The sequence below is a fragment of the Lithobates pipiens genome, unplaced genomic scaffold, assembly GCF_037356315.1.
Source record: "Lithobates pipiens isolate NorthernLeopardFrog02 unplaced genomic scaffold, aLitPip1_a1.2 Scaffold_8, whole genome shotgun sequence".
Taxonomy (NCBI): domain Eukaryota; kingdom Metazoa; phylum Chordata; class Amphibia; order Anura; family Ranidae; genus Lithobates; species Lithobates pipiens.
In genome coordinates, this window is record NW_027507903.1 from 650297636 (window position 1) to 650311984 (window position 14349).

Below are 14349 nucleotides of genomic sequence, written 5' to 3' on the forward strand. Positions count from 1 at the left end.
TAATACAATTTCTACTCTTACATTGTTTTTGAGCCTGCCTCATTTAAAGTCCCATACTCGTTTTGTCTTTTGAATTTAGAATAGGGATGGAGACGCACTGCCCCCCCTTCCTTGTGCGTTTCATTTAAAGTCCCAGTATATGGAGATATATATTCCCCCCCCCCCCCTTTTTGTAAGCATTACAGTAGTAAGCAAGCTGTCATGAATGAAAGCCAATCATGACAGTTCTGCTTACGTGTAATTATGTGATCGCTGCGATTGGTCATAGCGATCACATGATGAGGGACCAGGTACCAAGCACCATGTCCACTGGACACAATGGCCACAGGGGCCATTCCGCTGCATGCCAAAGGGGGCGCACCAATGCACCTGTGTTGAGCGATATACCGGCACGTCCTTTAGCCTGGAGCTGCCGCCCGCTTGCAGTAAACGTACTGCGGGCGTCCTTCAAGGGGTTACGTTTATGTGGACACTATTTCATAAGATACCGGAGTTGGACGTTAAAGCAGACTGACTATCTAATAAGGTTCTCATTGCTCAGTCCACCATGGTCCATATTGATCAGAAATTGTAACCTAAGCCTGGAAATAATAACCTGCCTTGGAGAACCCACTATGGCCACATGAATAAATGTCCACGATCAGACTAACTGATCATTATCTTTAACAAAGATCAGGAGACCCCAAATGGGTGGTGGGAAGCATGGACGTCCGCAGGTAGGGGCAAGGGGGGTCAAGTGCCCCCCCCCTGGAATCAGGGATCAGATCTTAAATTCAGCACAGTTGCATCGCTATCGGGGTGCGGGCTCCGTTCTTTCCCTATTGGTCATAACTGAGGGCCAATCAAAGGAGACTAGGAGAGCATCATGGTACATGGGGATTACTTATACTAGGGACTGTACTACGTCTGTAGTCTCTGAACATGATAATGTGATAATCACATTGTCGAAAAGGGGTGGTGCATGGAGTCACCCTAAAATGATGCCCCCACTTGAAAAAAGTTCTGCGGACGCCCATGGTGGGAAGGGTAGGGGATGCATCTTGATAGAATTATGTAGAGTACAGAGGGGTGTATCATGATAAACCCAACAATGCTAATTGATATTGGTTCTTTCTTTATCTCAGATTCCGCCATGAAGACCACAGTCACAGATCTTGAGAATGAGCTCTTAATGAAGCATACTTCAACTTATATATACATTGGTAATGATATATTTCTCAATGTATATTGCAGTGGTTTTGATAGCCTTTATCTACTGTAAGTCTTCTAACCACCTACTGTAGCCAGACCCAGATGGATTTACGAGTGGGTGATGGAAGAATGGGTGAGTTTTTTTCTGAACTATGTATATGGTGGCAGCCCTGGTCAGTGTTTGAATGTATGGAGAATATAATGGGATTTTTATATACAGCTTACCTGTAAAATCCTTTTCTTGAGAGTACATCACGGGACACAGGAGCTTCATTACATAGTGGGTTATATAGGCACCTCTGGTGATTGGACACTGGTTGACCCTAATTAAAGAGAATTCCTCCCCTATATAACCCCTCCCATTTGGGAGGCACCTCAGTTTTGTAGCAAAGCAATAAGAACCACGTAAAACCCAAGAGGGGCGGGAGCCCTGTGTCCCGTGATGTACTCTCAAGAAAAGGATTTTACAGGTAAGCTGTATATAAAAATCCCATTTTCTTGATCATACATCACGGGACACAGGAGCTTCATTACATAGTGGGATGTCCCATAGCAATGCTCAGGTTGAGGGGAGGGAGACACAGATCATAAATATAGACCGCCAGGGACCTGAGGACCTAAACTGCAGCCTGCAGTACACTGCGCCCGAAGGCAATATCCTCTTGCCCTCTGACATCCACCTGATAGAGTCTGGTGAATGTGTGGACTGATGACCAAGTCGCAGCCTTACAGATCTGAGCCAGGGAGGCCTGGTGATGCACTGCCCAAGAAGCACTGATAGCCCTAGTAGAGTGCGCTTTCACCTGAAAAGGAGGAATCTGCCCCTTTAAGCTATAGGCCTGAGAAATAACCTGTCTGATCCACCTCGAGAGAGTGGACTTTGACGCTGCCTGACCCCTTCTAGGGCCTTCTGGCAGAATAAATCAACAGTCAGTTTTTCTTATCTGAGCAGTAGCTTGAAGATAAAGACTGATTGCTCTAACCACATCTAAAGTGTGTAAGGATTCTTCCTCTGAGGATTTGGAAAAAAGGATGGTAGGATTATATCCTGATTCAGGTGGAAACCTGAAACCACCTTAGGTGGAAAGGACCTGTTGGGACGCATAGCCACTCGGTCCTTATGGATAATTAAATAGGGCTCTTTACAGGAAAGAGCTGCCAATTCTGATACCCTTCTAGCCGTGGATATGGCTACTAGGAAAACCAGCTTCTTTGTCAAGAGAGCTAAAGAAGCCAGATGCAGAGGTTCAAATGGTTGGGCTTCTAAGGCCGAGAGAACCAAATTCATATCCTATGGGCATACCGGAGGTTTGACTGGCGGTTTTATCCGCATAGCCCCCTGGATAAAAGCCCGTACTAGGGAATGTGATGCAAGCGGTCTTTGAAAAAGGACCGATAGGGCCGAAATCTGCACCCTGATGGTGCTTATGGCCAAATTCATTTCAAGGCCTGATTGGAGAAAGGCCAAGATTCTGCTAATGACATACCTTCTAGGATGCCATCTCCTGGGTTCACACCAGGAAACATATGTCCTCCAGATCTTGTAATAGATACGCCTGGAGGCCGGCTTTCTGGCATTGACCAGAGTGGAAAGGACTGGGCCCGAAAGACCACGGCCTCTCAAAATGTGGGTCTCAGCAGCCAGACCGTCAAATTCAGACTGCGTAAGCAGGATGGTAAATTGAACCCTGTGAGAGCAGATCTGGCCGGAGAGGGAGGGTCCATGGCCTGCCCACTGCCAACTTCATGATTTCTGCGAACCATGGTCGCCTGGGCCAAGCCGAGGCCACTAGAAGGACCGACTTCGCCTCCCTCTTGACCCTTCCCAGGAACCGCGATAGCAGCGGGCTCGGGGGGAAGGCATAGATCAGATTGTACTGATCCCAGGGAACCGTCAGAGCATCTGACCCCTGAGCAAGTGCATCTCTTGTCCTTGACACAAAGTTGTCCAGTTTCCTGTTGAATCTGGACGCAAACAGATCCACATCTGGAGTGCCCCACTTGTAACATATGTCTCGAAACACATTGGGGTGCAGAGCCCATTCTCCTGGACACAACTGCTGGCGGCTGAGATAATCCGCCTGCCAATTCTCCACTCCTGGGATGAAGACTGCAGAGAGGCACGGAACATGCTCTTCTGCCCAGACAAGTATGCGATTCACCTCCTTATGGGCCACCAGACTTCTGGTACCGCCCTGGTGATTGATATAAGCCACTGCGGTGGCATTGTCGGACTGAATCCGAACTGGGAAACCTCGCAGTCTGTGAGACCACTCTCTGAGTGCCATGTAAACTGCCCGAATCTCCAAGATATTTATGGACAGCAGACTTTCGGTCGCAGACCATCTTTCCTGCGAGCATGTTCCCTGCAACACGGCTCCCCAGCCTGTCAGGCTGGCATCCGTTGTGACAACCTTCCCTGAGAGGGGAAGAAAAGTTTTGCCTTTCAGCAAATTCCTGGTTTGTAACCACCAGACAAGACTTTTGCGTGCCCAAGGGGATAAACGCATAGGAAGATCCAGGGATTGGGGCTTCCTGTTCTAAATCGCAAGGATGCATCTTTGCAGGGGCCTTGAGTGGAACTGGGCGAATGGGATGGCCTCGAATGAGGCGACCATCTTTCCCAATAGTCTCATACATAAGCAAATGGAGGAAGATCTTCTGCCCAAAATCAGGCGCACCAGATCTCCAGTGGCCAAGGCCTTTGGCCCTGGAAGGAACACCCTGCCCTGAGCGGTGTCGATAATTAGACCCAGGTAATCCAACCTGGTGGTCGGCTGCCAAGACGACTTTTCTAGGTTTATAATCCAACCTAGGCGACCTAGATGTTCTAGCGTTCTGGCGACGCTGCGACTCAGGCACGTTGTAGCTCTCTCTACGAGAAGCAAGTCGTCTAGGTAAGCCATGACGGCTATGCCCTGAACTCTTAGGTTTGTTAAGAGAGGGTCTAGAATCTTCGTGAAGACTCGGGGGGCCGTAGCTAGGCCGAACGGCAGGGCCACAAATTGAAAATGGCGCTGCTCTACCGCGAACTTCAGAAATTTCTGGTGTGCGGGAAATATTGGCACATGGAGATATGCATCTTTGATATCTATTGATGCCATGAATTCTCCTCCTTGCAGGGAGGAGACCACAGTGCGTATTGACTGCATCCGGAAGGACTGGATATGTAAAAACCAGTTTAAGTCTTTCAGATCCAAGATAGGTCTGACACTTCCGTTTGTTTTTGGAACGGTGAAGAGATTCGAATGTAAACCTGAACCCTGATCTTTCGGGCTCACTTCTACTATCACACCCTGGGATAGTAACTGATCTAAGGCCAGGAATAGCGGTTTCTGCTTTATCGGATCCTTGGGGATCCTTGACCTTAGAAACAAGAAGGTGGAATCTTCTGAAACTCTAGCTTGTAGCCCAGAGATACTGAAGAGATCACCCATTTGTCCTGAATCTCCTCCCGCCAGGCGCCTGCAAATTGCAGGAGCCTTCCCCCACTCGGCCGAGCGGGGGCGCCCCTTCACAAGGAGGTCTTGGGGGTCTGCTTGGCAGGCTTTCGCCCCCAAGTCTTTTTTCTGTCCCTGGGCTCGGCCCTGAGGCTTTCTAGCAGCGGAGGGCTGGGAAGGCCGTCGCCACTGTTTAGAGCTTGATGCTTCGGGAGAAAGAGTACGCCTGAATGAAGGACGTTTGCTCTTTTTGACTGGAAGGAGTGTAGATTTACCTCCCGAAATATTTGGACAGATTTATCTAATTCTCCCCATTCTCTACGAGAAGCAAACGTTCCCCTTTAAACGGGAACCCAGTCAAATGCTTTTTGCATGACATCTCAGCAGCCCAATTCTTTAGCCATAGGGTCCTTCGCATGTGAACCAACATGAGGGACAAACGTGATGCTTGTTGAACAGAATCCAAAATCGCATCAGTTATGAAACACAAGATGTGAGGCAATTCTGCATATTTCTCTACTTCCTCACTGGGAAGGAGTTCAAACATCTGTTTAACTTGTTCCGTGAGGAACTGACACAACCCCACGGCTGCGACTGTAGGTTGCACCACAGCGCCGGCCCTGGAAAAGGAGGCTTTTAATAAGGTTTCCAGCCCCTTGTCAGCTGGATCCTTAAATACCTGCGCATTATCCAAAGGACAAGCTAGGTTTTTATTCACACAAGAGATAGCCGCATCGACAGATGGGACCCCCCATTTCTTGGTGAAACTTTCCTCCACAGGATAATGCATAGAAAACCTCTTGGGAGGAGTAAACAGTTTATCGGGATGTCCCCAGTCCTCATACATCAATTTATCCGTTAAAGGATGAATTGGGAAGGAACAAGCAGTCTGTGGGGCTTTCCTGACTCCCAGGGAAGAGACAGAGGATGTAGCGATTTCAGCAGCAGGCATTCTGAATGTGGTACGCACCAATTCAGTATAATACTGCACCTGCTTTCTGAGTGCCTGGGAGGAGGGGACTATCTCCTCTACCTCTGACTTATCCGACTGCTCATGATCCCTTATCCAAAGATAGGGATCCCTCCTCATTTTCAGAACAATTATCTGAGAGAGGGATTTCAGCAGAGGGAGGGGATCTACCCCTTTCCTGCTATCTTTTAGGGAAGCAGAAATAAAATTCATGATCCTCCCTTCAAAACCCTCCAATGTAGCCCTAAGGGAATCTCAGTGATATAAACCGGGGCTGCGACATTAGGAGAGGCTGCAAACCTGACAGGTGCACTGACTCGTTATGAGAGGCTGGCTCCAGTCTTGCAGAGGGGGATGGTAATTCACAGGCACTTTTGGAACCCCTGGACCTAGGCGGTGACTTGCCAGTGCTTTAATTACCTACCCCTGAAATCCTCTTACGAGGAGACATAGTCCTAAGCTACAAAGCAGAGGTACTAGTACAAATGCAATCACTTGTTGTGCTTAAAGTCTCACAATAAATCAATATATGCTTAACTGCACAACCTGATGCTGAGTAGGTGTCTTAAGGTTTGCCTGGATCCAATCCCACATGGATGCTTACAGCCCACAGCTCCTGTGTGTCCAGTTACAGTCCCCTGACGCTCTGGGCTTTTTAAAACGGCCGTTTGGCGCCTGCACTACAGCATTGAGCACACTAAACGTGCACAGCTGGCAACCACACCCCCCCCTCCTCCATTAGGCCGGGAGCGCGCCCGGCGCGCGTGCAAGCGTTCGCGCGCGTGCACGAGAACCGCGGGATCCGGGGGGGGGAAGGAGAACCCAAAGGGAGCAACGTGGAACCCCTGGACCTGCATGGGACCCCTTTTTACCTTAACTTGTGGCAGGAACTGTAAGGGAGGCGTGAGTAGCTGGAGAACCAGGCATTCACTGAGCGTGTTTGTATTGAAAGGCATGTAAGTATGCATCAGGCTGCTCTTACTCCATCTAGTGGTGGAAACCAGGTAAGACATACAACTACTCACAATGAAGAAATCCATTCATATATTAAAATATATAGGATGACTTCCCTTACCTGTCCCCGCCGCAGGAATTGCTGATCTCAGACCAATTCCAGCCTTCACCCATCACGGCGGGTATTGTTAGCCAACCTTTAGGCGTATCTGGGGTTCTTACGAAAAGATCCTCCTACCTGGGCCTTGTAAAAAGCTCTGCCAGAAACTTACGGGCGCCCTGAGTAAACAGTACCCCAAGTCTGGTTGTCCCAGAGCCCAGTCTTCCAATGGAGAGGACTTACAGGCAGAACCTCGTTTCTTCGGCAGACGAGGCCCGGGTACCATACCATCTTGGGAGTCAATTATCGGCCCGAGGTATGGATCCGGTTTGTTATAGCCCTTCGGCCCTCGCCGGGACCCGCATAGAGCTACGTTTTACGTGACCATCGACCAGACACTGGCGAAAAAACTGAGGTGCCTCCCAAATGGGAGGGGTTATATAGGGGAGGAATTCTCTTTAATTAGGGTCAACCAGTGTCCAATCACCAGAGGTGCCTATATAACCCACTATGTAATGAAGCTCCTGTGTCCCGTGATGTATGATCAAGAAAGCTTAATAGCTACAATAGAAAATGTACTCAGTATAGGCAAGGGTTTCCACCATCCCTTCTATATACAAATATTCAACCATTTCCTCTCATGGAGTTTTCGGGACAGCCAAGCAAGAACAAACACTGCCATAAAAAGTTAAATTTCATTAAATTTCATTACAAATGTACCGAGATCCATTAAATTCTTTAAAGACACTCAAACACTATTTTTGCCAAAAGTATTGGGACACCCACCTTTACACCAACTCCCGTCCTCAGGACCCACTAATAGGGATGGGCCGAATGGACCCCCAGTTCGGTTCGCACCAGAACTTTCGAACACCGCGAAAGTTCGAACCCGAATAATGAACCCCATTAAAGTCAATTGGACCCGAACGTCAAAAATCAAAAGTGCCCATTTTGAAGACTTATAGGCAAGTAATTGGGCATACGATGGTTATAGGGGTCCGGGTCCTGCCCTGAGGGACATGTATCAATAGAAAAAAAAGTTTATGAAAAACTTAATTTTAAATTTTTTTTATTTTTAAAGCGAAAGCATAAAAAAAAAAAAATTCCTTCCAATATAGTGCCTGGGGGGGTCCCTTTATGCTGCATACACATGAGCGTAATGTCCGACAGAAAAAGTCAGACGGTAGCTTTTCATCGTATATTCCGATCGTGTGTATGCCCCATCGGACTTTTTATGTAGAAAATTCTGACGGACTTAGAAATGGAACATTTTCTAAATATGTACGACGGAACCATTTCCTATTGGGAAAACTACTCGTCTGTATGCTGTTCCAATTGACCAAAAACGATGCATGCTCTGAAACAAGTACGAAACGGAAGCTATTGTCTATTGGCTACTGACTATTGAACTTCCTTTTTATAGTCCCATCGTACATGCTGTACGTCACCGCGTTCTTGTGTGATCGTGTGTATGCAAGACAGTTTCAGCGGAATTCCGTCTGAACTTCGTTGGAAAAACCTTCAGAGTTTATTCCGACGGGAAAACCGATTGTGTGTACAGGTTATTAGTCTACCTGTAAAGTGGCAAATCTGTACCATGTCTGGGATCTGCTGCAGCAAAAATTGCAAATAGAAATCCAAAAAAATGAAATTTTCCCTGAAAGCTGCCTTTATTTTGCTCAGCAACAGCTGGGGATTCAGTGTGTATGAAGAGGCCACAATGTAGTGCACTGGGAACAAGATTAGAGATTTTTTGTATACATTCTGGTGTCACTTTGACTTTGGATAGAAGTAACAGGGGCATCAGGGGCTTCATAGCTGGTAATCCAGGACTGATTCATTTTTATAAAAGTCAAATGGTCCACGGAGTCTGTGGACAGACGCGTTCTATGATCAGTAATGAAACCTCCTGCAGCACTGCATGCCCGTTCTGAAAGCGCGCTGGATGCAGGGCAGCCCAAAAACTCAATAGCAAACTGGGCAAGTTTTGACCAGTGGTCTATTCTCATGACCCAGTAAGTCAGTGGATCGTCAGCTGGAAAGCTCTCCATCTCTGTTTTGGCCCCAAGGTAATCATCCATCATTTGATGCAGATGATGCCGATGGGATGTGGAAGCTGACAGCCCTGGGTGGCGAGGACTAAAAAAAATCCAAAATGCCTCACTTAAGCGGACGCCTTCTCCAACGCTCCACTCTAACCTACTGAAGTCAGGAAAAACGTTCAATAAAATCCTCCTTAACGTGTCCTCAAGAAATTTTATCTTCTGCACTCTGTGGTGAGTTCTGAGACCTTCCCCTTATAACGGTGGTCAAGGAGGGTTGCCAACCAGTAATCGTCCTTCTCCTTTATGCCATCGATTCTTGGGTCCTTTCGCAGGCTTTGAAGCATGAGGTTGGCCATGTGCCTCAAATTTCCTGTGGCTTGAGAAGCAGACTCCTCGGGGTCACTCAGGATGACAGCATCTGGAACTTCCTCCTCCCAGCCACGTACTACTCCCAAGGGTCCTGGGGTTGGAAAGCCATCGCTTACAGATTGACGCATGTCTTCCTCTTCTTCGAAGCCTATAAAAGTGCCAGAATTCTCCTCCTCATCCTCCTCCCCTCTCTCCTCCTGTGTGTTATGTGACATAGGAATGATGGTGTCTGGATAAAGTGGGTCTTGAGAGGAAAAGAAGTCCTCCTCTTCCTCCTGCTGCTTTGCCTCCAGTGCCCTGTCTAAGGATGAACCGAACACCCCCCTGTTCGGTTCGCACCAGAACCTGCGAACAGACCTAAACTTCCTGTGAACTTTAGAACCCTATTAAAGTCTATGGGACTCGAATGTTCACAATCTAAAGTGCTAATTTTAAAGGCTAATATGCAAGTTACTGTCCTAAAAAGTGTTTGGGGACCCGGGTCCTGACCCAGGGGACATGGATCAATGCAAAAAAAGTTTTTAAAAACGGACGTTTTTTCAGGAGCAGTAATTTTAATAATGATTAAAGTGAAACAATTAAAGTGTAATGCCGCGTACACACGGGCGGACTGTATGGCGAACTTAGTCCGTCGAAACACATTTCAGCGGACAGTCCGCTCGTGTGTGGGCTTCAGCGGACTTTTTCAGCGTGCAGTCTGGCGTACTAAGTATTTCGGATTTTTCGAAATTCTGTCTGTCGAACTTTGGTTTCAGCGGACAATCCGCTCGTCAGTAGGCTAGTTCGACGGACTAAGAATGGCGCATGCTCAGAAAGGATTTACACGGCGGAAGGGTGCTTTGCTGTGTATTGGACTTCCTATTTCTAGTCCCGTAGTACGTGCTGTACACGTCATCGCGCAAGCTTTCGACGGACTGTTTGTGCATCCGTGTGTGGTCAAGTCCGTTCAGTCGAAAGTATGACGGACTGTCCGTCGGATTGTATGACGGACTAAGTACGCCATACAGTCCGCTTGTGTGTACGCGGCATTATATTCCTTTAAATTTCGTACCTGGGGGGTGTCTATAGTATGGCTGTGAAGGGGCGCATGTTTCCCGTGCTTAGAACTGTCTCTGCACAAAGTGTCATTTTGCAAGGAAAAAAAGTCTTTTAAAATCACTTTCCATTGTCGGCTCTCGTAATACAGAGAACACACAATGAGTGTTCTCTGTATTAGCCGGCAATTCATTCATTGATAAAAAAAAAAAATAATAAAAAAAAAAGCGTGGGGGTTCCCCTAAATTCAATTACCAGGCCCTTCAGGTCTGGTATGGATATTAAGGGGAACCCTGTGTCAAATTTAAAAAAAAATTGACGTGGGGTTCCCCCTAAAAATCCATACCAGACCCTTTATCCGAGCACACAACCTGGCAGGTCCCAGGAAAAGAGGGGGGACGAGAGAGCGCCTCCCCCACCTGAACCATACCAGGCCACATGCCCTCAACATTGGGAGGATGCTTTGGGGTCTGTGACCCCTCAAAGCACCATGTCCCCATGTTGATGTGGAGAAGGGCCTCATCCCCACAGCCCTGAGTGGTGGTTGTGGGGGTCTGCGGGCGGGGAGCTTATCAGAATCTGGAAGCCCCCCTTAACAAGGGGACCCCCAGATCCCGCCCCCCCCTGTTTGAAATGGTAAGGGGGTACAAAAGTATCCCTACCATTTCACAAAGAAAGTGTAAAAATGGTTAAATAAGACAAACACACTTTTGAAAAATTCCTGGCACTGTTCAGCGCTGCAATGTATTGTGGTTGGTTTGGGTGGGGCGAACATCTGAATGAAAGTTTGGCCCCAACTTATGCTCGGGCCAAACCGCTAGCCCATCCCTTTGCAAGAAAACTGAAATACATCACAGGTGATATCATTTGCTGCTCAGTGATTGCAGTATTCTAGTCTGTATCTCCCCCAAGGTAATACTTAAAATCTGGCCTGTTAGTGGGTCCTGAAGACAGGAGTTGAGAACCACTGTTTCACACGCACATGAACTTTAATGGCATCGCAGTCTTAGCCCTTGTACACACGGTCGGAGATTCCGACAACCAAATCCGTCGGATTTTGTCCGACGGATCTTGTCCGAAACTGTTGCATACACACGGTCAGACAAAGTTGTCGGAAAATCCGATCTTTCAGAACGTGATGACGTAATTTCGTTACGATGGGACTACGTTCAGGCTAGTAGCCAATAGCTTTGATGTAGGAATTTGATCTGAGCAATGCGAGGCACTTTGTCCGATCGGAATTCTCTACACATGATCGGAGTATGTCCGATCGGAGCAGTTTGTCGGAAAATATTTCCCGCAAGTTGGAAAATTTGGTCCGACGGATATTCCGATGCAGACCACACACAGTCGGAATATCCGACAAACCGCTCCGATCGGACACATTCCGACGGAATCTCCGACCGTGTGTACAAGGGCTAAGTCTGTAGGGGTTCAGTATTGAAAAGCAGTGCTTGTGCTCTGCAATCTGCCCTCCTCTAAACTGTAAAAAAAAAACTCCCTGAACCTGCCACTTTCTGTATGCCCTCGCTGCTCTGACAACGAAAATCAGGGCCGCTAAGCCCTGATCATACATCCCTGCATCATACGCTGCTGTCCTCTCTGCTCTCCTCTCTCCCCTCACCACCTCTCTCCTGCCTGTTATCTCCCCCTTGTGTCTCTCCCCCCACCCCCGCCGATATTCTTAAAAAAAAATTAAAATTGTCAATGCCAGCCCCTCTATTAGAGGCTGGCATAGCACACTATGTAAGTGGTTTTAATAGTTTAACGAGTGGTCTAAATACCGATTTTGAGCTGTCTTCAGCCGGTCGCGTGACTCGCAACCGATTTACAGCTAAGAGACAGAGCTTCTGTGGGAGGGGTGAGCGGGCTCGTGATCTCCCAGGCTGACCTCAAAGGGAGAACACGGCCCCTCCCACAGAAGACATCCATCGAAACTGAAAAGAGGCCAGGAAGTCATGTGACCGGCCTGAAGACAGCTCAAAATCTGTATTTAGAACACTCATATTTTTTAAAACCACTTACATAGTGTGCTATGCCAGCCTCTAATAGAGGGGCAGACATAGTCTTATAGAGTTCCCTTCACTGGAACTGAGGGGCCAAGCCCAACCCCTTAAAAAACGACCCCACACCTTAATCCCCCCTCCTCCAAATGATTTGGGGGGGGGGGGCAATGCTATTGGCAATATAGTGTGGATAAGTGAGTTTAGGGTGGAGGAACTTGACTGGCCTGCACAGAGTCCTGATCTCAAACTGATGGAACACCTTTGAAATGAATAGATAGATGGACCAGTATATAATATTTGGATAGATACGTGGCACCCTCCTAGATAGGTACTAGGACTAGATAGATTTAGCATTGCTCACTGTAGTCAGTGAGGCTGTATTTTTGTGTTCGGTAAATTTTAGCTTTGTGTCACTGTAATCAAGGCTGCAATTCTGGGTTAGGCAAATTTAGCTCTAGAAGTGAAAAAATGCAGTGCTGAGAAGAGTATGACCACCCCAAAGAAAACCCCTTATGCCGTGTACACACGACCGGACTTTTCAACAGCAAAGTTCTGACGGAACGAATCCATCGGACAATTCGTTCGTGTGTGGGCTTCATCGGACCTTTTCTGTTGAAAAATCTGACGGACTTTAGAAATAGAACATGTTTCAAATCTTTCCACCGGAACCAGTTCCTATCAAGAAAACCACTTGTCTGCATCCAGGTCCGATGGACCAACAACGTCACAAGGGCAGCTATTGGCTACTGGCTATTGAACTTCTTTTTCTAATCCCGTCGTAAACATTCCGTTAAACGATCGGACTTTGGTGTGATCATGTGTAGGCAAGTCTGTTTCAGCGGAATTCCGTCGAAAAGTCAGTCAAAAAGTCCATCAGAGTTCATTCCGACGTAAAGTCCAGTCGTGTGTACACGGCATTAGGGTGGATATTCACAAATGAAATGGTGAATGGCAATATGAATATGCAATTAATACAATATATTAAATGTGTTCAGTGCATGAGTGAAAACCATAAATAGACTTATGTGAACACAGCACAACCGCATGAACCAAGAGGGAATGATGTAGTCCATATAATAATTGCACATGAGATGTGGTCTGACCAAGGCTAATCAGCATTGAAATCTATCTATGATAATCTTATTGGAAGGTCCATAAAAACATTCAATGAAAGGTATATGGCAGTGATGGTGAACCTTGGCACCCCAGATGTTTTGGAACTACATTTCCCATGATGCTCAACTACACTGCAGAGTGCATGAGCATCATGGGAAATGTAGTTCCAAAACATCCGGGGTGCCAAGGTTCACCATCACCAGTATATAGTCTCTCAAACATAATAATGAGATGCAATCATTCTTGTGAAGAGAATAAGCTGGTATACGATATAGGGAGTGACTTTCACACACAGCAATCTGGGATGTGTATCCAACACCAAGGAAGGGTGGGGGATGTGTACTCTTACCACAAAATGTGGACACACATGCCAGTGACGGTGGGTCAATCGAGTGTGAAAAAATCCTCCAAAACAAGCTCTCCAACCAGGACGCCAGCAGGAAAGATGGTATAAGCAGCATCCACGTCCAGATCGATAATGAGTTGTCACCATAGGGGTTCCAATGAGAAGATGTTAGTGGTCATCCCAAAAGCAGCATCAATCATGGGAAATAGAAAAAAAAGCCTCCACATAAAAATGTATTTAAATAAAATAGGTAAAAAACGTACAAACTATCACTCAAGATGCGTACTAAGCGTGATCGTGAACAACAGATAAAAAAAGGTGGGATGTGGATCCAAGCAGGTTATGTACCCAACATGTTTCGTACTATGGTACTTCTACTGGGGCATCATGCCCTAGATAATTCTGGACCATAGGTAATATAGACATAGTAATGTAAATGGTCAGCATGAATATTCAAACTGCTTTCGCTAATCTTGTGGGCCCTTGCACAGGTGACTTCTGGGTAAGGGTATAAATAGTTTGAGCTCTAGAGCATTAATGTCTTATCCTGGAATCTGAGAATTCTGTTTGTGAGGCCTCAGCTGGGCTAGCTGATCGAGGTACTGCCTGGTTGACTCTGGTCTGGGACTACTTTCAGACATTGGAAGGAGGCATTCATTCATCTGAGGGCTAGTGAGTAGGGATGAGCTCTATGTTCGAGTCAAATGCATGTTCGACTCGAACACCGGCTGTTCGCTCGTTTGGCGAAGCCAGAACTCTGTGGGCCGTTCACGCCAT

The 14349-nt window shown here is 47.1% G+C and overlaps 1 protein-coding gene across 3 annotated transcripts in view; it reads left to right on the forward strand.

Moving 5' to 3' along the window:
• LOC143961701 (asialoglycoprotein receptor 1-like) overlaps window positions 1–14349 on the forward strand; it is a 105691-nt gene that overhangs the window by 62013 nt on the left and 29329 nt on the right. For all 3 annotated transcript variants that reach the window (XM_077471020.1, XM_077471022.1, XM_077471021.1), the window contains exon 7: window positions 1125–1202. In XM_077471020.1, the coding sequence (XP_077327146.1) occupies window positions 1125–1202 (78 nt within the window). The remainder of the gene's footprint in view (window positions 1–1124; window positions 1203–14349) is intronic.